Below are 23,853 nucleotides of genomic sequence, written 5' to 3' on the forward strand. Positions count from 1 at the left end.
TGCGCTTTGGCGCATGACGCTCATCTCAAGAGCGCATTTCGTTAACTGTGTGTTTAATATGCCTGTCTCGGCCGGCGTGTTGCCCCAGACGCTGTGTACCACAAATCCCCACCTCCACTCCAATGAGAGCTTCGGGAGGGAGGAATAGGGTTACGGGGAGTCTTGGATGGAGTCTGCTGGGCGGAGTGGAAGGGACGTGATTGGATGAGTGACTGTGACGCAGGGGACATGAAAAAGCTGATAACTAGTTAAGAAGGCAGTTTGTAACTCTGGAAAAAGAGTGCAGAGCTTGAGACACAATACGCAGAGGACGTGAACGAACCGGCGCAAAACACAGAGAGCTGAGCCGTCTTGGCAGTGTGGGGCCGTTAAGACACTGCAGCGTCCGGAAACAAAGTGACTTTGAAACAGGACAATGGTGCAGCACACGGACAACAGCGAGACGGATGGGAGCATGTCCAGGGAGGCTACCGATTCGGAGGAGAGTGAATTTATGGCATGCAGTCCGGTAGCGATAAACCCGGACTGGTGCAAAACAGCCACCGGTCACATCAAGAGACCCATGAATGCATTTATGGTGTGGTCCAAAATCGAGAGGAGAAAGATAATGGAGCAGTCACCGGACATGCACAACGCAGAGATTTCCAAGCGCCTGGGGAAGAGGTGGAAGATGCTCAAGGACAGCGAAAAGATCCCGTTTATCAGAGAAGCCGAGAGGCTGCGGCTAAAACACATGGCTGACTACCCCGACTACAAGTACAGACCGAAGAAAAAACCAAAGCTCGACAGTTCAAAATCATCAGCACCGTCTCCGGAGAAGTGCGGCAAGATTGCAAAGACTCCCAACAAGAAGAGTTCAAAGATAAAAACTAAGAGCGGCTCGAAATCCACGCACGGCTACGCGGAGGATTGCGTGTTCCCCAGCTTAAAAGTTGCAAAGACTGTAAAGAGTGAGCTCACCGATGAGGACGATGACGACGAGTACGAAGAGGACTACCGGATGGGGATTAAGCCGGGTGAGGAGGAGCGCCTGAGGCCGTACAATGTAGCCAAAGTTCCCGCTAGTCCAACTTTGAGCTCCTCGGCAGAGTCCGAGGGGACGAGTATGTACGAAGAGGTGCGGAACAACAACAGACTGTTTTACAGCATCAAAAACATTACCAAGCAAAGCACATTGCACGCTGCTTCCGTCTCACCAGCATCCTCCAGGTCGGTCTCCACATCCTCCTCCTCGTCCAGCATCAGCTCCTCTTCCGGCGACGACGCGGACGATTTGCTGTTTGACTTTAGTTTAAATTTCGCTCCCAGCGCCCCGGGCTCTGAGCTGGGCAACCCCAATTCAGGAAACCTCTCCCTGTCTCTTGTGGATAAGGACCTGGACTCGTTCAGTGAGGGCAGCCTGGGCTCTCACTTTGAATTCCCAGACTACTGCACGCCAGAACTCAGTGAGATGATTGCCGGGGACTGGCTGGAGGCGAACTTTTCCGACCTTGTCTTCACATACTGAAAAAAAAAAAAAAAAACAAAACCGAAAAAAACAGTTGAGCTAGTAATAACAGAGAAGGGAGATATGAAATTATATATGTCCTGGTCAAATTGTCCCCAGCCCTGCCTCCTGTGGGTTTTTTTTCTTTTTTCTTAAGGGTCCTGGAGGGAGGTGGAGGACCAGGAGGCGAGGTGAGGTTTGAGGAATGAGATGCTTATGAAGCTGGTAGCAAAAAAAAAAAAAAGCAAAGTCTGCAGACTTTTTTATCTGGCAGCATGACAGGGTTTTATGGATTGTTTTCCCTCGTAGGTCTGCATTTACTGTTCAGCTTAAAACGGACCACAAAGGGAAAATACATGAACTTCTATGCATCTTTTCCTCTTAAAACAACAACGACAACAACAACAAAAACTGCAGGGAGCTGAACACGGACTGTGTGGACTGTCTCAAAGCAAATCTGTGAACTGACAAATTGTTCAGGATGTTACTTTACAACGGTTTATGTAATTTTTTCTTAATGCCGCAAATGTTTGTTTGTTTTGTAACTGATTCCGTTTTACCTCCTGGTTTGGAAAAATTAAGCAGCCTAAACCTCTGCAGAATACAAGTGTGGAGGAAACATTTTGATACATAACAGACCTCATCTTTTTAAAAGAAAAGTAAGATATTTTCAGGCATATTTTTGTACAGTTGCAAAGGGAATGTTCTTACTGTGCTTTCAGTGAGTTTCAGGCACTTCTTCCCTTTATCATTTGTTTTTAGCATGCAAGGGAGTCCTGGTTTTAAGGATTAAGTTAAATTAAAACTTGCATCAAAAATGCCTTGTGATTTTAAACTAGGTTTTGTACAGTTGTAGAGCAGATTTGTTGAGTATTTGTAGACGATACAATGGCATCATGGGGAACACATACCTCAGAGCTGGAACTAGTTTCAAGATTGTATATGTACTGTAATATAGTAAAGTTAGGAGTTTATGTATATCATACTCGTGATATGTGGATGGGTCCCAATCGCAGGTGTGAAACTGGATTTTGGTATTTTTTATGGCACATACTGTTTTTCCCCCTTCTCATTTTTTTGTGCAATATATACTCTTAAGATACAGACCATCAACAATTGTAGCAAGTGATGGAAAAACAGACTTGTGCACTGTCGACATCATTTCATGTTATGATGCTGAAGCCTGTCCAGGCAGGAAAATAAACAAATCAGCTGGAACTGATACAAAACAATTTAATATGGCCTCATGGTGTGATACATGCTATTGAAACACATTGATATCGCAATTTGAATGTTATTTGACGCATGATATCAGATAATGGGCATATCTGACACCAAACATCTTAAACCTGACTGCAAATTAGGGAAAAAAAATCATACTAACTCCAAAAGGGCATAGTCTCATACAGTGGTGGTCTGGCATTTTTAACAAGCAAGCAAAAAAAAGAACATTCCATAGTCCTGTTTCATGAAATGAAACTTTATTTTAAAACTGAAGACTGCCTTCTTTTTTTAAAACATTAACCATAAACCTGTATTTTTTATTTCTTGCACTTAAAAAAAGCAGATATTGTTTATTTTTATGTGGGTCTTACATATGAAGTTTGTTTGATAAAAAAAAAAAAAAGTTTTGGAATATGACCTAATTATATGCCAAAACATTTTGTTGGGAAGTTCTAGGCAGTAGTTACTTCACATTCCAAGTGTGAATCTGTCTCTGACTCATCTTTTAATAAATAAGTACCTACCACCATCGACTGTCCTTTCAGTTTGTGAATATATGTACACAGATGTGTTATTTGTTGCGTTTGAAAAGGATGTGATGACGGAATGATGCCTATTTTGTATTTAGGCGGATTCTTTAAATGGATGGGCTCAAACTACCATGTGAATTCACATTTAATAAAAAGAAAAAAGGAAAAACACTTTTAAACTGCAGCGTTGAGGTGCTTTTCTATTCGTCTTCTTTTTCAAATGTGTTGTTTTTTGGATTTTTTTTTGGCTGTACTTTCTTTCTCTACACCTCCCTGATAATGGACACTGCGGCTTTAAGAAATTGAATTGCCCGCGTGCTTGCGCCGAGCGATGTGATTGGTGGGCTTGGTGGTCCCCTTGGAAACTGAGCTGGAAACAGGAGCGGCTCCTCTCTGCATGTGGGAGCTCTCAGTCTGTCTGGCTTTCATTCAGAAAACTAGCATACTGCCCAGCAAAGAGCAGCATGAAAAGTGTATGAAAGGAAGGATCTGTGGCATATGCAGCTCAGGGATAAACAATGGCACTTGCACTTAGTGTTTAATCTTTGGAAAAAATCAGGAAGAATATAAATCTTATGTAAAAGAAAACTTTAAAGGGCAACTAAGACCACAAATTCTTCATTTTGTCACTAGTTAAATGTGCATAAGGGGCACACAGTTAGCAGATCACTGTGAATAGTAAAGATGGTTAAAAAAAATAATCCCAGTGGTTGTCAGTGGAGGGTTTTCTTTCTACCCACTTATTGTCTGATTTCCTGTTTGGACAGTAAATAAATAAAATTCATGGGACACAAACAAAAAGGGGAAAAAATAGAATGAGATGATTTCTTTAAAACTGGCACAGATCTGTATGTAGCACACACTTATATCACTGATTTTAATTATTTAACTGTTTATCACCAGAGCAGATTAAATACAAAATCTTAGTCCTTGATTCCGCTGTATTTTCTTTTCTCTGAACAATAGATCTCAGCTATGTATGATGTAATATAAATGAAGCATTAGCCCTATAACAACAAATCTTTTAGAGTGATTGCATCGCTCCAGTGTTGTGCGAGGACAACAGATGCTGCCTTTTGTCTTGTCTGGGGCCAGATTAGAGCGACCAATCTTTCACGCATTATATATAAAGAACCAAAGGCCTTGGCCACTGAGAAATTTGTGTTCATTAAAGCAATAGCATCTCATGATGAATATTTGCCTTGCACTGCTGCCCAGGTACTAGCCTCCTCCATTAGGTCAGTTTGCAAATCTGTAATAAAACATTTATCTGGCTATTACTTTACCTGACCTATTGGTCAAAGTTGCTAATGGGTTTCAGAGCTATTCCCAATAGAATCTCCACATTGATTTTGTGTTCCTCTGAAATATCTGCTCAAGGCTAAAGCCACTGGTACACGTTGAAATGAAATTAGCGACCCGCGGAAATTTCCTTCTATTTCCTCCTTAAATAAATAAATGGAAATCGAAATTGTTTGGGAGACACTGAGTGAAAAACTGTCTTCCAAGGAATTCAGCTCTACACTCCGCCCCAGATGGTCCTATTGTGGTGACGAAAAAGTAATTTCCAATCCCACGAGTGCTGAAATCATTCATATAACCTGCAATATCACAGACACACACAGTACGTGACACCTATATAAAGTCCCTGCTGCAGAGCTTGGGGAGGGGGCTGGAGGTAAAGCTCTTAGTTTGCGAATGATCATCTAATATATGTCTGCAATGTCACAGTGCTCAAGGATGAAACTCTGCTCTCTATTTCATCCTAATCATGTTAAATCCAGTAACAATAAGGCATGTTATGATTTCTTCACATCTTTTTTTCCCCCTTTCTCTCTCTCTCTCTCTCTCTCTTCCTCTCGCCAGTGAGCTCAGAGGCATTACATCACTGCTTAGTCTGTGCCGCCGCTCAGTAAGATTCCATGTTGTGTCATCGTTGATCCACATGTGCTCCTCTTGCCCCAGCGGGAGGCTAGCTGATATTGCTGTGGGAATACTGATATATGCTCTCCTAGCTGGAGGTTTCATCACAACAATAACATCTCAGCTCGCCCAAATTTAAACCAGTTTACTGATTGTTGATTGTTAAGTGGGCAGGATTTATTCTATCAGCTGAAGATCTCCTGTTTTGTGATCAAGATTGTGTTGACACCAGTTTTGGCCAAGTAAGCCCCTCCCCCACCTCCCCCTGCTATGTTATACAAGCATGTCATGCTGTTTCACACTGCCAGTGCTTTACAGGTCCTGCGAGGTGTGTGACAGAGCACTGAAATGACACACCAGCAGTCGGTCTCTTGTGTAACTGCAATATAACCCAAAATGGGGAAAAAAATAAATAACAAAATAAAGCTATTTGAACCATAAATAGCATTAATCATCTTGTGAATATATATGAGAAAACAAGATGTTTATTACTCAGATGTCTATATACCATGAAATCTTAGACGCAATGACCTTATGAGTACTTATTCCTAATGTTGTGTGGTTCCCTTGCTGATAGTCAGGGAAAATGTGTCTGTAAAATTGCCTGCCTGAGCAACAGTGTAGTCCCTGTGTCCTCTGCTCCAGTCTTGGCCTGGGGCGACTCCTGCTGCTGTTGATGGCTATCCATTTGCTCTGCCCTCTCTAAGGATGGGAGGGAGGCAGAGAGGGAGCATCGGCCCCATCTGCCACGCTGATATTTACTATCCCCTCACATTTGTGAGAAGTGGGGGTGGCAAAGGCCCAATTCCCTCATGGTGTTTTAGCACTCTGGCAGATACACACATGTGCATACAGGAAGAGAGAGATCAGAGGCAAATGGAAAGAGTTTAAAAAAAAGAAGTGCTGTTCATATAAAACAGAGTTAAATTCTGATTTAACCTGATGTGGCTTGGATGCAAAAAAGACGACATAATGGATGAGTGTAAACAGAAACAAGAAACCTGCTCGGCATTCCATTCACAGCATCATTGCATGCAGTTTTTCACGATTTAGCAAGAGGCGAAGAGACACTGAAAAGAAGTTTGAGGGAGGCGCTGCACTGAAAGCAGACACAGCAGGTTGCCATGAGCAGTTTAAGCTGGCAGCACTATTGTCCCGGCGCTACAAAAAAACAAACAGTTCAATCACTCCTCCCAGAATCTGCTCTGACACCTGGTAAGATCTCATCGCGAGGAGGTCGCATGTTTTGTGTGGAGCTGCTGGAGGTCACACATCACTCACTTGAATTATCTGGTGAGAGGGCAGGAACTCAGCCGCACACCTGCTTCTTCTTCTTTCTTTTTTTTTAAAACCCAAAGCCCGTGAGTATTGCTCTAAATGAATGGACTTTTCTGGATGTGGGCTTTGCAGATTTAGATGGCGGGCAAACATTCTGTTTGCATCACTCAGCGTGTGAGGGAAAATAAATGGAGCCGTTTTTCATTTAAAAAAGAAAAAAGAAAAAGGAAAAAAAATGCCACAATAATGGGCCCGGTGTAATTACAGTCAACTCGTAATGACATCTAGCTCTGTTTAGAGTGCAATCACACAAGTCTGTTGGCCTGATTGTGGTCAGTTCAGGATTTACATAATCTTGTTTGGAATTAATTGTGACTCCACGCTAGATATTTATCTTACGGCTTTACGGCAGCTGCAGGAGCCCCTTGCACTTCCATTAAGAAAAAGGTCATAAACCCCCTACAGTCTAAAGGACTCATAATATATGCAGAATTTTTAAATTGAAATCATACTTTAATCGAGATTGGGTTGTATTGGTGTGTTTTTTATTAAGCACATACATTTGGTGTAGTCTTTATTGCTTTGGATAATTCAGTAGTCCATACATGTTTGCTGTAAAAGTTGCCGTCAAGCCGCTGGTGCTGTTGCTAATCAGATGAACTGAATCTTGTATTATTAAAGCTCAGCGCTCCTCTATTACATGTGTGTGCCTGAAGAGGAAAGTCCACATGGGCTTTCTGCCCAAATGCCTGGACTAAGACTGCAGTATTGCCTCTTTCATTGTTTTTGGTGTTGGTGATTGCTTTTAAGCGTGAGCATTTGGCTGTAAGTGATCTTGCAATGCATTATTTTTTTCCTTGTTTTTTTTTTGGATTAGCAATAAAGATAAAACTTGAAATGCAATTACCGGTGAGCACAATGAGGAAGATTTTATTTATGGCACTTGGTTCTCTGGCTGTAATAAAACTGAGTTTAAGAAAGGTACCCTGCTCTCCTGGAACTCTTCATTTTAATGATACCAACAACAGACATTCATGACCGCCTACCTTCCCACCACAGGATTAAGTCAGGCAGTCATCTAGATTCTAAACTGCAGCCCAAGGTTAGCCCATGCAATTTCCCCCTAAAGCTAGAGCACAGCCAGCAGTTGGTCATTCATATGCATCTGAAATCTAATACCCTGCTGCTGTGCCCCACAGCGGCCCCACCTTTCCTGACTCACCAGTGAACCTCGACTCCTCCAGCGCACTCTGACCATTATACACCCTCCCTGTCTTTCGTTCTTGCCCTCCCCCTGTCTGAGTCTATTTGCATGTTGCCCAGGTTACACTGTCAGGGTACACCCCCACCCCCACCCAACCAACCCCACCCGTGCACCCCCACCCCAATAGTTAGACTCAACACAGGGTTTCATTTGATAGTCTTTGCTGCTTCAGTAAATAATTAGCCACTGAATCCTCTGGGGGCCCTACACAGGAAGCATGGCTTGCTTAACAGGGGGGCTAAGGTTCTAATGACTGCTTTCCTACAAGGTTTCTGATAGCAAGCATCATGCTGCTGTGTGGACAACAAGAAACAGAATATACCCACCAAATATTAATTCTAAATGTGAATCTGAATGAAGGCTATACGATTATTTTAAATCTTTTGCCTATATTGGGAAATACTCTGCTTACCTTTTTAGGTCTGCTTAAGCAGAAGAATTTTCTTGAAAACAGATGTTTTTGGGAACTTTGCGGAATTAAATGTCATTATGTTAACAAATCAGCCAAATTAATATGCTGATGTACACGTCACTTCACTGAGATGGTGGAAACAACACCACCGTGCTGCGAAGTTCAACATAAACTTTCGTTCCAAATGACAGCAGCTACTTGAGCTCTATTACTTTCAATAATCTCATCATTGTGGTAAAGCAAAGCATATTTTACCAAACTAGAAATATCAAACAATTGCTAGATGGATGCTTAACCTCAATGATTTGCAGAGCAGATACTCACGCAAAGTAATTCCCCATCAGGATTGCCTCTATTTAAAAAAATGACAACTCCTGCCAAAAAATCCATTAACCGCATATAGATTTTAATGGTTCTGTCCAACTATAGATGCAGCGACAACTTTAGATGTTATTTCAAGAGATCAGTGTGCCCATACCTGAGTGGGACTTGAAAACTTTCCTCCCTCCATGTCCTCCTGTGCATGTTGAACCCCAGAAAGGGCAAAACCAATCATGTTGCTGAATAATTAATACATATGTGTATGAACAATTCATATGCATCAAGCTGAATGTACAGTAGTCTATATCCATTATGGAGAAATGGCTGCGTTCATAAAAAATACAGCACACCATAAGCTACCTCTCGAAGACTGTCGGGGAACGAGCTAATAAATCTAGTTCCCTGAGATTTACTTCTGTGAATTAAGCACAAATTTGGCAGCTCCCACCTCTTGTAACAGGATTTGTAGTTTGATTTTGTTGGCTCTGCGACGCTCCCATCACAACGCAGACTTTGAGGCTTAGAAGCTTGCGGTCTCCTCAAGATGACAAGCGAGACCGTGTAGAAATGCACTGTTTGGGCTAATGGCACAATCGCAGTGCACACAACCTCTGTGGGAGGTTATGTGTGGCCGTAGATTGTTGTTGTAGCCAGTGGGGAGTGGAGAAGTAGTGTCTGAAGAGATGTGACAAGTAACCCCGCCAGTGATACGCACAAATACACTCACACACACATGTATACACACACACACACACACCTTATTTCTGTGGTCAGAGTTATTCATTTTGTTGAGCACCTCAGCCGCCAGCGGAGAAACGCTGTCACTGGGTTATTACAAATACCCACAAGCAGTTGCGAATGTCCTCACAGATACAGGACAGAGAGAGAGATGTGGGCCTGCATACCACTGCCTGACTGCTGCTGTTTGCTGGTGTTCTGAATGACCTAGTTCCCCCTTTCGGATAATTCATACCTCACAAAACCATGACACCACAGAATACTTATTTTGTGTCATATATCAAAAGACTGAAAATGACAAACATACTGTACCATCACTAGTTCTACTTAACACACTAAAATCACCCACAATTACATGCTTATGTTCCTTTTTCATGTATGCAACTGACTCGTCCATATATACCTTATGTATGCAACACTGAATACTTCACTGAGTATACATATTTATTCATACATTCCAGACTGCTAGTAAATAAACTGAGTTTTGCTGTTCGGACATGACTCACGCACTGAATCTCGGCTTCTTTACATGTAAGGTCTCTATGTTACTCACCTCTGTGGCGGGACTGTCATTTTCCATTTTTACAGAGTGGTATGATTAGGGACACCGCTGTGATCAAAAGAGGGCTACCGGCTGATTTTCAAAACCACACGTTATAGTGCAAATATATATCAAAGGGAACAGGCTGCATGGGTCTGTGTGATATGTCCAAAATGATTTAAACATGCTATGACCATGTTTAAGCCTCAAGCGAACATATTTTAACAGAATAACAAGGTGTTGCTGCCTCTGTGTCTTCATATAGAAGTCTGGGAGAGTTAAAAAGACATGAAAAAAATAAAGAGAAAATCAAAATTGGTATGGAGGGGGAAAGAGAGAGTAACCAAAATAAATAAATAAATCTGAGGCTGCTATCCAATGAATTATTAAACTCCCTGTTACAGATTTCCCAATTAGAAGGGGTAATCCAGTAATTAACCCAAGGACCAGCCGGCTGGTACAGTATATCACTGAAACGTACTGTCTAATCCCTCTACCAGTATTACTGTGAGCTGCAAATTTCCCTTGCAGCTCACAATAAGAAAAAAAAAACTCCACCTCACTAATAATCCCATTAGGCTTCGTTATAGAAATACTCTACTCATCTTTTAACTGCCAGCCTCAACTATGTAATGGCTGTGTTTTTAAAGCAATTTGGTCAGTGGTGACAGAAACCTGCTTACTGGTGAAAAGTTAATGACACTGAAAGCCAATACTGTATCCTGACCACTTAGCTCTGCCATTTGACAGAATTTGTCATAACACAGTTCCTTATTTTCAAAAAGAAACTGATGAATTTCATGTTTATCTTCTTTGCACTTAACTCTAATTTTACAAAAACGGCAAAAGAGAAAAAAAAAGCCTCTTACCAGTATGCCCGGACGGAAAACTACAGGATTATTAGTGCACAGGGCTCAATCGTGGATTATAGAGACCTAAATTGTATTTAAATAGAGATACAAGGCTGGCTGAACAGTCACAATATCAGATTTTGTTGATTTAATCCATTTTCAATGAGGCACCTGGCTCATTTCAGTCGTGATAGGGTCCCCTATCGTACTGCATGACTGAAACCTCATACTGTAGATTTCTCAAATCAGTTCAGCCTATACCCAAATAGTCCAAGCCTATTACACCACCACATCCTTGGCTCTCCCTTTCCTAAAACTTCTGCAACCCTCTGCATCATCCATCCAAGCCAAACCACCTTTATGGCCACATTTCTGCAAAGTGTGCTGCTTTGATTTGCTTTGGCATTCCTGTCCTTATTCATCCAGTGGGGCTGTGAGCTGGAATAATTAGGAGAACGCCATAAGGGCCCTACCACCTGACAAGTGATCAACAAACAATGATTTATGAGACCATCTCGTATCAGGGGATGACCATTGATTTAAACACACAAAGAAAACACACATTTACGCATGGACACATGCACACACGCGCACCACTTCTGAAACAGATGACCAGACACATAAATCAGACTCAGCATCCTTATATTTCAGGATCTGCTGTTTTATGCTGACCTATCTTATTTATCCTTCGTTCGCTTTAATAAACACCCAAAACTCATAAGCTCAGAATTGATATGGATTTCATAAGTGATCTGACTGGCAACATCGAGAGCTGCTGAAATTCCCTTGAAAGCTTGAATGAACCTCCCGCAAATCAATTTTGTCACTCTTTTATGACAAAAATGCTGATTCCACTTTTTTTTTTTACAGTTTTTTTACTGCCTGGAAAAAGTACAACTACACTGCAATATCTATATGTTGCTGTATGGAATTAGCGCAGTAGATCACATTGGCCTGTCTGTTGTTTTGGCATGCCTAGGTAAGATTTCTTGACAGACAACTTGCATACTGTGTTTTATTACCCTGCCAGCTGCACGGTCATTGTATATCGCTCTTCCTGCGAACGCGCAGGATCATATTTCTATGTGTACTGCAAAGCGGCGGCTTCAGATACTGATTAATGAGTAATGAAATAGCTTTTAGTTATTACAGGATGAAAATATTAATATGAGAGATGCTGAGTGAGAAGAAGGGTGCCTTTATTATGTTACCAGTCTGCTTCATCATCTCATAGATTTGTCTTAGGTTCACAGCATCAGTCAGATTAAGAAGCCATATTACTCATCAAATGTTAAGTGAGCCTGGTCCTATTAGACGCGGTAGAGGCTGTCATCATCATACAAGACTCCTTTTAGCAACTCAGTAAATCTAAGTCTACATTCATTTTGTGCTTTTGATATACTGTCATCGGCAACATTTCCAAAATAGTTAATTAATAGTCAGTAATGGGCTTCTGACTGTTATAGATTCAGTCGTTTACTGTTGGGACTGGGAAATAATTGCTGTTTTTTACAAGTGTACGACATATGCTATGTGCCTAGAGACGCTGCGCAACGTGTTGATGAACTGTGCATTATTGTCTTTCCTACCACAGATTGATCAGAGCTGCAGTCAGGTCAATATGTGTCTAAACATGACTTTAATAAGGTGACTGCACAGACACTACTGCAATACCACAAAATGTGGGAAACAGAGAAATCTGTGCACATGTAACAGAGTGACAGAGATAGTCTACAGCTTTAGTGCTTTCTCCCTCATTCTTCCTCCACCACCGGTGTGAAGTGATCACAACGCGCACTGTTATGGTCACTGCAGTTATACTGTTATTAGCGATTGTTGTCAGTCAGAGGCAACAGATCAAAAAGAGTGAATCCATATTGATTAACCGAGTCGAGCTCTCACACACTGGCAGAATTTGCGCTATGTACATGATGATTGACTCCTCCTTTGCTTTCCCTTGCACTGTGGCAATGGGATAATTGAGCATCCACCATGAATCCAGTATTAGAGATTCATGTGTCTCACCCCACCTCTCCTTTTCTGTGTTACATTCAGCTGGCAGATGATTGAAAGGCCTCCGGTGTCCCCCCTGCTCTATGTGGATAAGCAGTTTTCATATGAAACATCAATACTTGAATGGATAGACAGTTTTATCCATTGATTAAACACTGAGTGAATGCGCAAGTACTCACCCTTGCAAAGACTGACGCCCATGCAAGCAGATTCCCCCTCTCCATTTTTGTGATTTAGGGCACATTTGTGCAATGGTTTCTAAGTGGAGTGTCATTACTTCACCTCACCATATTTGCAAGGGCATAATCAATAACTTCATTTGAGCACCGATATGTGTGGACTGAGAATCGTGGTAGTGGGAACCGCAGTGTTTCTCCCCCTTGGAGAACTGTTTGAAAATAGCCCTGTGAACATTGATAAAGCAATGACAAATGGGGATTATGGTATGACAGGTCAAAAACTGCCACTTGAAAATTTTTAATCAATCTCTATTCCCTTCATTTTGCTGTGTGAACTGTGATGTTTCATTCATTGTTTTCACTTTTAGACTGATTAAACAACATACATATTATTTTAAGGATAAAAATCCACTTTTCCAAATCCCATGCATAATTTGAATTGTATTAATCCAAATACACAAGGATTTAACAGACACTTGCACACCTGCAGCGTCTGGTCAAATAGGATGCTTATTGGAGTAGGGATCTCATTCAGATGGTCATTAGACAATCAAATGAGAATAATCTGCCAGGATCTCTATTACGAGGAAGCCAATTCTCCTGGTGCGTCAATGGCCTTTCAGAGTATTACCAGGTGTGTGGCTCATATACTGATTGCTCATTTGTGCCTGGGAGAGATCACTATATATGAATGCCCTTTATGATTTAAATGCCAGTGGGAAAAGTGCTGTTCGTCAATATGGAATTGAAAGGGTAAAACAAGCGCAAGCTCTTCCTGGATTTCATTCATGACTTTCATTATGAAGTGACACAGTGACATGACATGTTTTTTTAAAGTGTACAAGTTGCTGATTAGATCATAAACTACTATAGATTTAAGACACCCCATATTTGTAAGTGACTCGCATATGTAATATTATTTTTATTTTTGTCCTTTGTTGTCTTCAGTATATTTTTTATTTAATGCGCTGTTATGGCCTTAGGCTCTGGTGTGTGCTGGTGTTCTGTGTTGCAGAAGTTTCATGGGTGGAGATTCAGGAGGAAATGCACAACACCTGGCCTGTATTTTCCTTGGATATTTAAAACTCTAGGCCTGTTGGTCTCTACTGTTACTGGTCTGCTCCAGACCTTTCATGGTGTCTGCATTGTCTCGATGCCTCTATGCCCCACTTTGGTTCTTTCGTATAAGTTATCTTAATTTGCTCGTTAAGTCACACATACTTGCCAACCTATGTTGTTTATGCTTCAGCATGAAATTTACACTGTAGCCATGTTGTAACTGCAAACACCTCTGAAACTCTGTAACCTGCTGTAACCTGATGTGCAGGGACACATATGTTTGCTTTACTACAACAAAGAACAGGAGAGAAAAAGTCACATCATTAGATTTGTTTCTGTGAGCTAGCACTGTAAATAAAACAATGCGACCCGACCACAGGCTAATTAACACATGATGCACAAGTGTAAGCATCAATATCAGCAATGGCATCGGCCACTTATAGGTCCCTCTATAGGCACTAAAAAGATCAGGCCTTTCATAAACATCATTATCAAGTTAAATCATTATTTGGTTATTCATATTCAGTTGGTGGTGTAACTCTATTGTTGTGGCCTACGAGCTAGTAATAACAATACTACATATAAGCTAAAAGAAATGTAAAATCCATATATGCCAGTCTGAAGCATGTTCTTTTCAAGATTTTCATTTTCTCACTCCAAGGCCAAAACACCTCGCCCTCAGTACTAACCCCTGCTGGTGCCTCGAGGTTAACGTGCTCTCTTAATTTTAAGCAAGCGGTGGACACAGGCAATAAAAAGATGTACATTTTAGCTGTGTCATAGAGAAACAAGTGCATGATCTCAGCAACAGACCACCCACCTTCCTTTTCCTCAAAAACATGTTTCATGGCTGTTGCTCTCAAATCATGGAGGAGTTTTCATTTGAGGAGGGTCAAAGACCTTTTTATCACCTCCTTAAACACTCATTCAAGGAACCTCTTGTATCGCACGACTGGACATCCCTTCTCTGTATCTCCAATTGTTGGTAAAATGGGGCAATCTGTAATCTGTATATCCAGTTTGCCAATGAACTGTATGTAAGCAACCTTGGAGAATATTCTGTGCTTTCAAATTGTTTCATGTCAGCAATCAACTCATTGTTTACACTGTTTATAGTGTTAACATTTACCACCCAAACAGTGCACATCCAGCATGTGGACATCCTTGACATCTGCCTTTTGGCTCAAGTATAATGGACAGATTAAATGTCACCTTAGCACTGGGTATTTTAATCAGTTTATGTATGGAGGATATTTTGTAAGCAATTTTGATGTTTGTTTCCACGAGATGTTAGTGTTGTGTCTGTCAGTCTTGTTGGTGTCTCTGCTTCTCCTGTCCCGACGTGCTCTGCTGCATCCTGCGGCATTTGGCACCCTCTCAAGTCACCTCCTCCTTTGCTATACAGACACACACTCACACACACAAACACATCCACAATTAGCTGAGATAAGCTGGGATTCTGTGACTTCCTGCAGATTCTTCCTCTGATAAGGGAGAACAATTTAAAAGCCCTGCATAGAAAAAGACACGAGTATAAAAGAACCTTTCTGGAAGGCTACAAGAGAAAAAAAATACAACAAAAGTCAATGCAACCAGGCTCTTGGCTGCTGACATGATGACTGGTCACAACATCATCCTGTCATACTATATTAGTTTTGGTTTTTGCACACCTCAATTGCACTCTTTGCTGAAACTCGTTTATCACATTGCAGGGAATGGACACTACTGTAATATATCACAGGGGCCTTTTCTGAAAGCGTGACAATCTGCTTTTGAAAGTGCTCTGTTTTGAGTGCCTGCAACAGAAGTGATCACAATAGCAAATAACTAAGAAAAATATTGCAGGGTTTGGCATGCATTTCAATTAAAAATAAATATTGAAATAAAATTTCACTTTGTTTTACAGACTTAGTTCAATGTGACCTTTGTGAGTTATTCCTTGTGTTGGTAGCATCTGTTTTCAGTGGAAAAGTTGTTTAAGTTAAGCACAAAACCGAGTAGGTATCTAAAAGAATGATGGCTTTTAAATGAGGGCTAAGGGCTACATCTGTCTCACGTTCTCTTTGTTAAGAATCTTGGAGTCTGAGCTGTCCACACATGAGATAATGGCTGGATGAGATAAAGTAATCAAATCCCCTAAAAAAATCACTTAAGTACCCCTCTCTCCCCTCTAAAAAAAATAAAATAAAACTTAAAGTAGCTCTGCTTCTAGTAAAGAGGAGTCTGTCCCTCTATTGTGCATATTACTGCATCTCATCTCGCTCATTGCTGCCTAGAGTGCTATGACAACAGAAGTGAGAATATATTTAATCTCTCCAGCCCTGCTAATAATACTAAGCTACTGGCTGAATGCCGAAAAAAGCACAAAGGGCTAATCATCTCTAGTAGTAAGCATTTTCTTACACATACACATTTTCCCCGCTGTTCTCAGAACTGTCAGGAGTAAAGAGATAAAGAATGGGCAGAAGGGGTGGAGGGGTGGTGGTGGTGGTGGTGGGGGAAGTCAGTTGTGGTGTGAGAAGTGTCTGCCACCACAGCATCATTAACACCCAGTGGTGTTGGAGTAAGGGAGGGAGAGCAGACGGGGCCTCCGAGCACTAGGAGCGAAATTGCAAACCCAAGGTTCCTGATACAACCTGTTATTATTTTTGACACAAGCCATTTACAATAGCTATGAAGGTGGCAATGGAAAATGTAATATTGATTGTATGCCCTCAAGGCTTTGCTCCCCTGACTTCTCAACGTCACACGACTCAAATGTTGGGTGTGATGATATGCTTCTCCTTTTATTTATTTTTTATTTTCTTTTGTTTCCTCCACTTCCACATATCCTATTTTAGCGGCTTTGCTGATGGTCTGTTTGATGAGGTAATTACGCCGGTAGATTGAGAAGGCAAGGTGACGTTTTGGGAGTTGAGAAAAATAATAGAAAGCTGCGTAACTACAACAGTGCAATATGATATTGGTCTGATGTGACAGGTGTTAATATACCCAATGGCAATCTGTTTTTCATCTCTTTTTCATGAGGGTGCTTACTGAATTACTTCCAAATGATGTTTATGAAGCAAGCGACTGTTGCACCATGGGGTAGCGGCGGCTCATTCCAGCGTTATTAAGACGCGCTAACACAGAGCACCGCAAAGAAATGCACTTGGAAAAATAATCAGGTTTTGCTTAAACACAGATGCGTGATAATCCTGGAGACATTTTTGTGCAGGCATGTAGGCTCTGAGCTTCAGCTGGAGGCGATGGAAAATAGAGGAAGCTATTAAGCTCCTGAAACACAGTGACTAACTAAACAAAGCGTGGAACAACTGGGAAAATAGTCGGCCTTTGGAGAAGCCTGTCTCTGTCTGTCTGACAGAAACCTGTCAAAACCAAAACAAACATGTATAACAAGGCCCTCAAAGGACTGGAGACAATTGTGCGAGCCTGTGTGAGCTGCAGCGGAAGTCTTCGTATCTGCAGAGATTGCAAGGGTTATCTGCCAGTGGTAATTAAGCTAGGGCTTCTGTGTGACAACTTTTCACTTGTTTCTGAAATGAATGCATGACCTGCACGCCACCTCTCCATGTAGCTAACCACTGATTGCTGTGCTAAAAGCTATCTTTGTGAAAAGTGCTGTCTAAGAGCTCTTTCCCTCTGGTTGGAGGTGCTTTGGAACACATCATTATGGACTTACATGATTTAGATGACCCCATAAAATTTCCCTAAAAGAAAATATAGTGAGGGCAATACCTTTGTGCTGTCAAGGGTTCTTCACGTTAGATGTTGTGTTTCACTGTTTAAAATTCAACTTTTTAAAAGCATTAAATATTCTCAGTTAAACCTTTGATTTCTAAATTATATTATCCATATTAAACTGTCCATATTAATTACAGATGTAAGTGAGAAACTAATCAACCATCAGTGCTGCTTTTGAGAAACACAACTATGAGTCAGTTCATTGTGTTGCTGTGAACATTTTTCTGGATAATAGCACCTCTCGTTCTCATGTACAGTTAGACCAACATGTTTTTATCTCTGTCATCACATTAGGTTGAGTGGAGGAAAATCACTCTTAATGACACAGAGATTATTGGCTTTGTGTTTTGGTATACCAGTAAATGCTGGCTATGCCAATGGGATTTCCCCACATAAGCCTTCGCTATCAGTTTACAGTAACTTCTGCATTCTGCAGTTATCCACAAGGATATCAAAACACAATACAACAAGTCTGTGTGGCTTCACTCAATGACATTATCTTGCAATAGTCATGGAAAAAAAAAAAAGAGTCTGTATCCTGTAAAAATGGAGTGAAAAGAACAATAAATGTGGAGAAATAGTTTTGTTCACTGTTGACTAATGTGTTAAGGATTACTTTCTGGTTTTAAAACTTCCTGTCATGATCTCTTAAAGGAATTCTTCCCAGTATATTCATACAGCAGCACTGCTACAAGCAGTGATTCAATTAAATTTTGAAATCAGGAAATTGTGATATATTGAAAAGAAGGATTGTTCACACTTGGAGTTATAAGTTACACTTCCAAAACATTTCTCAACATTAAGTGCAGAGGACACAAAACTCCAGTGCTAACTCTAAAAACAATAAAAGCCATTAGCATCATGCTAGGGTAAACATTAAAGTACTACCTATTAGTATCTATTAAAGTATTTAGTTTACAACTTTAGCACGACATGTTCAATGGATAAATGCTGATGCTGGTCAGCAGGGGCCTTCATATGTGAGGTTTACATGTTTTGTTTCCCAATGTGTGCTCTGGTTTCTTCCTACAAGCCACATAAATGCATGTCAGTTTAATTGGTGATTCTAAATAGACTCTAGGTGTGGATGTCAATGTGGATGGTAGCTTGTCGCTCTGTGTTAGATATGTGATAGGCTAGTGACATGTCCGGCCTGTACCCTGCTTCTCGCCTAATGTCAGCTGGGATAGGTTCTGGCCCTCTGAAACCGTAGTTATTTAAGGGCTAAAGAAAATGAATAGATATTGAAAGCAAGGACATTGGAAGTAGTGGGGCCAAGGAACCAAAAGACCAGAGGATATCCTGACAGCTAGCAATGTTCCTTTGCTCATTCCTCTGATGCATTGTGCACTGCTGACCTGAAAAGTTGATTATTCTAGATAAAAAGCCAATTTTTATGAACTAGGTATCTAATTTGCTTTGATCTCTTGGATGACATATGTTAAATGAAAGATATTCAAAGTCAAACATACTAGAACAGCAGTGCTCTGAGACTGTGAAGGTAGGCAGTGACAAAACGAAATGCTTAAAATTTATCATATGAACAGTTGCAGGATTATCATGGACTATCAGGAGTGTCATGGTATAGAATACATTTTTCACTTGGCACTGTTGCATCATTTTGCAGTGTGCAAGATTAACATTGCATACAGCCATTTCTTTTTAACCTTAAAAATCTATTTTACATAGTTGTTAGTGCTTTAACTTAATTAAACAGTGAGCGATAAAAGGAAAAAAAGTGCAAAAAAATTATCAGCTGCCATTTTTTCCATCACTGTTGATCTTTCTGAAAAAGGACATAGTCACCTGCAGCTCTATAAATATGGAAATAAAAATGGGATGTGTCTGCAACTACTGATTAGGTATCCTGTATTCATATAAAAATGTATCACCAAAGTTTCAAAAGAGTAAAAAAACAAAAAAACCCTCAAATTTCACTAAATGATTGGTTCATCAGTGACACAAAGGCTTTTAGATGTTCGACACAACACACTATTAGTAAGTAACTTATTAGTAAGTGTGTAAAAATGCTATTATACATGAATTATGATCTCAATATATTATGTTCATTGTATGCATATCGTGGTAACACCATAAGAATAGTCATAGCACTTCATAAATTAGTCCTTTCTTTTAAGAAAACACAAAATGTCAAGTGTCAGTAGTTTCCACATAACTGTAAATTAGGCCTGTCTCGCTAAAGAATGTGATATGAGGTCTTTCCATGATTAATTCACTTCTAGTTTGACACTAATTAACCCACATGGGTTCAGTATTATAAATACACAGAGATATAGTTAAAACACCAAAAAGCTTTGTCAGCTGGAAATTATACAGTAAGTTTAGGCAGTACGTTTGTTTGTAGCCTTGACGAAGCTGATATCTATTTAAAGATCTCCAGAGTGGTTCATTAATAAATTCCTTCTGCTACTAAATGGGAATGCACACCTGTTTTCAATGATATAATCCATAAAGATTAGGGTAATTTAATTGTGACAGATGTTTGCTTGATTGGATTAGCTAACCAGGAAAAATGGGAAATTTAGAATTGGGTCCAAACCAGTTTTTGTGCAAAATTTCACTTTAGAATGCAAAACATAATCTATCCATCCCTCCATTCGCTTCCACTTAACCTTTTCAGGGTTGCGGGGGTGCTGGAGCCTATCCCAGCTGTCATAGGCGGGGTACACCCTGGACAGGTCACCAGTCTGTTGCAGGGCTAACACAGAGGCAGACAGCCATGCGCGCTCACATTCACTCCCGTATTCACACCTATGGGGCAATTTAGACTAATCAATTAACCTATCCCCACAAACTGCATGTCTATAGACGTGTGCCCGGAGGGAACCCACGCAAACACGGGGAGAACATGCAAACTCCACACAGAAAGACCCCGGCCTGATGGTGGAATTGAACTCAGGAAAGGGTTAGGGCAAAATATAATCTCACTTAAAAAGTTTTCATTTAGGGTAACTTGGAATCTAATACATCCATGGTTTCTTGTAATCTTTTTGAAGCGGTCTTTTTCAGAGCAATAGTTCTTCAGGCTTTTAGTTTTTAGACATTGATTGCTGTTTCACTCATTTTCAGTCCAGTCCATTTACCTGACCATTTTTAGTGGCGTTTTTTTTTGTTTGTTTGTTTGTTAAGTCACTTTATACTGAACAGAAAATGGATTAAAAAGCAGCCAGCATCCAAAGAAGTGCTTTAAATATCCTTCAAGAAGCCTCGAGAAGTATTCCAAAAGACTATTTACAGAAAGACATTTAAGAGAGTTCAGGCTGTGTTAAACAGTAAAGGTGATTATACCACATATTGACCTTCAAGCTCTTGAAAATTGGGCAAACTCTGTTTTTAGCTTATATAATGCATTTCTGTGTATGTTTACATATTTTTTGCCTAACAGGAAAGAAAGTAAAAAATGACAGTAGAAAAGTATACATAGCAAACAGTGTTTTTGACAAACTAGGAACAGTTAAACTGCCAAAACAAAGTTTGACTCGTCTTTTACTGAACTCCAACACTGATTTTAGCGGGATAATAAGAGGCCACTGTATACTCTGCAAGAGATCTGTAATTCATTTGACTTTAAAAGAGCTCAATTATAGTTATTGATTATTTATTCCCCTTTAAAGCGAGTGAACTCTTGCAAGGGCACTCTTATGATTCATGCTGCCCGCTAAAAGGAATGGCTTTTAAATATTGGAAGAGCTGTTTGAAGGAAGGATTGCTGAATATTTAGAGTTCTATTGCTTTCATTTAGTTTGGCTGATGTGAAGTTTAGCCGTTATTCTCTCTAGTATTCCTGTCCTCATCAGCCTCTGCACTTTCACAGATGATGTCTGTTTCATAGACATGGCGAATCGCATTCGTACCAGGCTTCTTCAGGAGAGTGGGCTGAGAAGTTTTGATGAAAACTAGATAAAGGCTGTGAAAAAAGAGAAGATCAAATCAGCAACTCCATCAGCCCTCATAAGAGCTGATCCCCCCTGCCCCGAGAGAGCTTGTGGGATCACAATACTTCCCATAAAACAGCGGGAGCTTGGCCAGCCAACTGAAAAGGACCTGCCTCTCATTGGAGTGAGAGATCACTGAACTGGAGAAGGGAAAGAGTAGAGAGAAAAAGAAGAGGTTTCTCCTATATGCAGGTTGAATGAGGGTCTCAGTGGTCAAACCTATAGAATTAAAACAGAAATGGTGGAGTGGGAGGTGGAGTGGGAGGTGGTATGTGGGGACTGAAGAAAGGGGGAGTTGTTGGTCATTATACGAAGCCTAAGTAGAACACCAGCTCCTCATTCTCCTCCTCCTGAAGGTTCACATCCCTGCTGTGTTTACCACAGCCCCCCTATGGATTCTATTAAATCAGACAGGAATAAGAGGGAGAACTGCATGCCCCCACTGTCTTGCATTTACCTGAGGCTTGGCCTTTTGACCTCAGCTCTGCATGTTTGTGAAAGGAACAAATCATATTCCTGATTAAGTTTGAATGTCTTTATCATAAAATCTTGTTCACTAATTTGGAACAAAAGAAAGTTCTTTTTATGATATTTGTTAAGCTAATTACAAGGTTTATTAAATTGCCCTTTCAGGGTTATGGTATTATTTTTAAAGCCTCATTTTAAGCAATGTATAGTCATTTGTGCTTTTATTTAAGACTGTAGGTATGCTTTCCTTGTTTTCAGATAAAATCAGCATGCAGAAGCATTGCTGCACAATGCAGCAGCCTAAAACCTGCCCTTTAAACTCAAAGCTAAGTGGGGAAAATGACTGGGCAAATGAATCATTTCAAGTTATAGAGCCGTTACCTGGTTGAGGGGACATGTAAGTATGAATGCATGGAATAAATATGTCGTGGCTTTATGAAGTGTGAAATGGACCAATGCAAAGGCTCTCCCTGTTTGTTGCTCATTGTGGAGGTGACTCCACATTTATGAGCATTTACACCCCCGAATCCCAGTTTGCAAACTTAAATTTATGGGTCCAATGGCACTTAAATTTTTACTAGTAAAAAATATTTAAGGAGTTGGTTCATTCACATAATTGTTATTTATCTACCTCCTTGGGGTGAAAGCAGAACCAAATTGCTATTTCCATTTAGAGGATGGAATGGCATAATGATGAACACATTTATAAAGTGGCTGTGTTTTTTACAGAACTTATGCCTGTGTCCAGGGGCTGCAATTAAAATGGTCTGTACACAAAATTGTGAATCCTATTGACCCACCAAACCCAGACACTCAATACAATTTGCTCATTATCTGTTTAGTTGGCTGGTTGTGTTTGTCATCAACTAAGTGACCCTGTCTAAAAATCATCAGTACAAATTGATCAGTTTCATATTCTAAAATACGGCTTAGTTAGGACTTTCTGCATGTGGGATGATAAGAAAGTTGGGTCATATATCCATCCAATATATTTTCATTATTTAAAATTCATTCTCATGCATGTACACCCAGAAAATCTCCATTTTTTAATGCAACCATGTTAAATATAGATAAATTACTCTAGTCCATGTCCATTCTCTGTCTTCATTCTCTTCTTTCATTCTGTTTTTTTTTCTATCCCTTTTTACTTTTCCATTTGTCCAGTTGGTATACCCCACTAAGAACATGATTGCCACAGGCCTGAACCCAGTATCCACTGATTGTGTGGTTTCAAGTCACATCATGGATAACCTTTGACCCCAAAGTCAGCTCTGGCTCTTAGCCTCAGTGTGCAGCTGTGGTGAGAGTTGGCATTCCTCCCCTGCAGGTCAGAGCACCATTAGCCTACACTGTAAGGAATGCAACACCATTTGTAATGACTTTACAATTGACAATAGCAATCAACGTGAAAAACAACTGATGACCTCTCACTTTTTTTTCTCTAAGTGGTCTTGGGGAAAAAAAAGCCTCTTTGCTAATTGTCCACCAGTTAAATGTTTTTGTGTTGCATTTGTTTATCAAACCATACGAGTGATAAATTGTAGAAGACCTATTAAATGTCAAAAATATGCATCCTTATTTGGATGTAAATATATCATTCATGGTAAATTTACGTGATAAACGATTTTTAAAATCTTAGAACAAGATTTGTGATCTCTCTTGTTGCACTATATAATGGGATTTTAATGGATCTGATAGTCAAAACACATGTTCCAACTGAGGCCCAGGATGTAGGTAAGTTTGGTCAGTGTGACCAAAGCACATATGGTACCTGTTCTCCACACCATCTGAATAATTTGCCCAAAAGCGCTATATTATCTATTTTGCCGTTATTTTATTATACTTCTTTTCTTTTTTTTTCCAAGT

At 40.3% G+C, this 23,853-nt stretch overlaps 1 protein-coding gene across 1 annotated transcript; it reads left to right on the top strand.

Moving 5' to 3' along the window:
- The first annotated feature begins 38 nt into the window (after positions 1-38).
- sox11a (SRY-box transcription factor 11a) lies at positions 39-3,239 on the top strand. Its single transcript, XM_026152140.2, has one exon. The coding sequence runs from the start codon at positions 416-418 to the stop codon at positions 1,505-1,507; it is 1,092 nt and encodes a 363-aa protein (XP_026007925.1). The 5' UTR covers positions 39-415; the 3' UTR covers positions 1,508-3,239.
- The last annotated feature ends 20,614 nt before the right edge of the window (positions 3,240-23,853 follow it).

Source organism: Astatotilapia calliptera, chromosome 19 (genome assembly GCF_964374335.1).
Source record: "Astatotilapia calliptera chromosome 19, fAstCal68.1, whole genome shotgun sequence".
NCBI classification, from domain to species: Eukaryota; Metazoa; Chordata; class Actinopteri; order Cichliformes; family Cichlidae; genus Astatotilapia; species Astatotilapia calliptera.

Bases quoted from the DNA above. Each gene is read 5' to 3' on its own strand.
- sox11a (XM_026152140.2), top strand. From the start codon at position 416: ATGGTGCAGCACACGGACAACAGCGAGACGGATGGGAGCATGTCCAGG.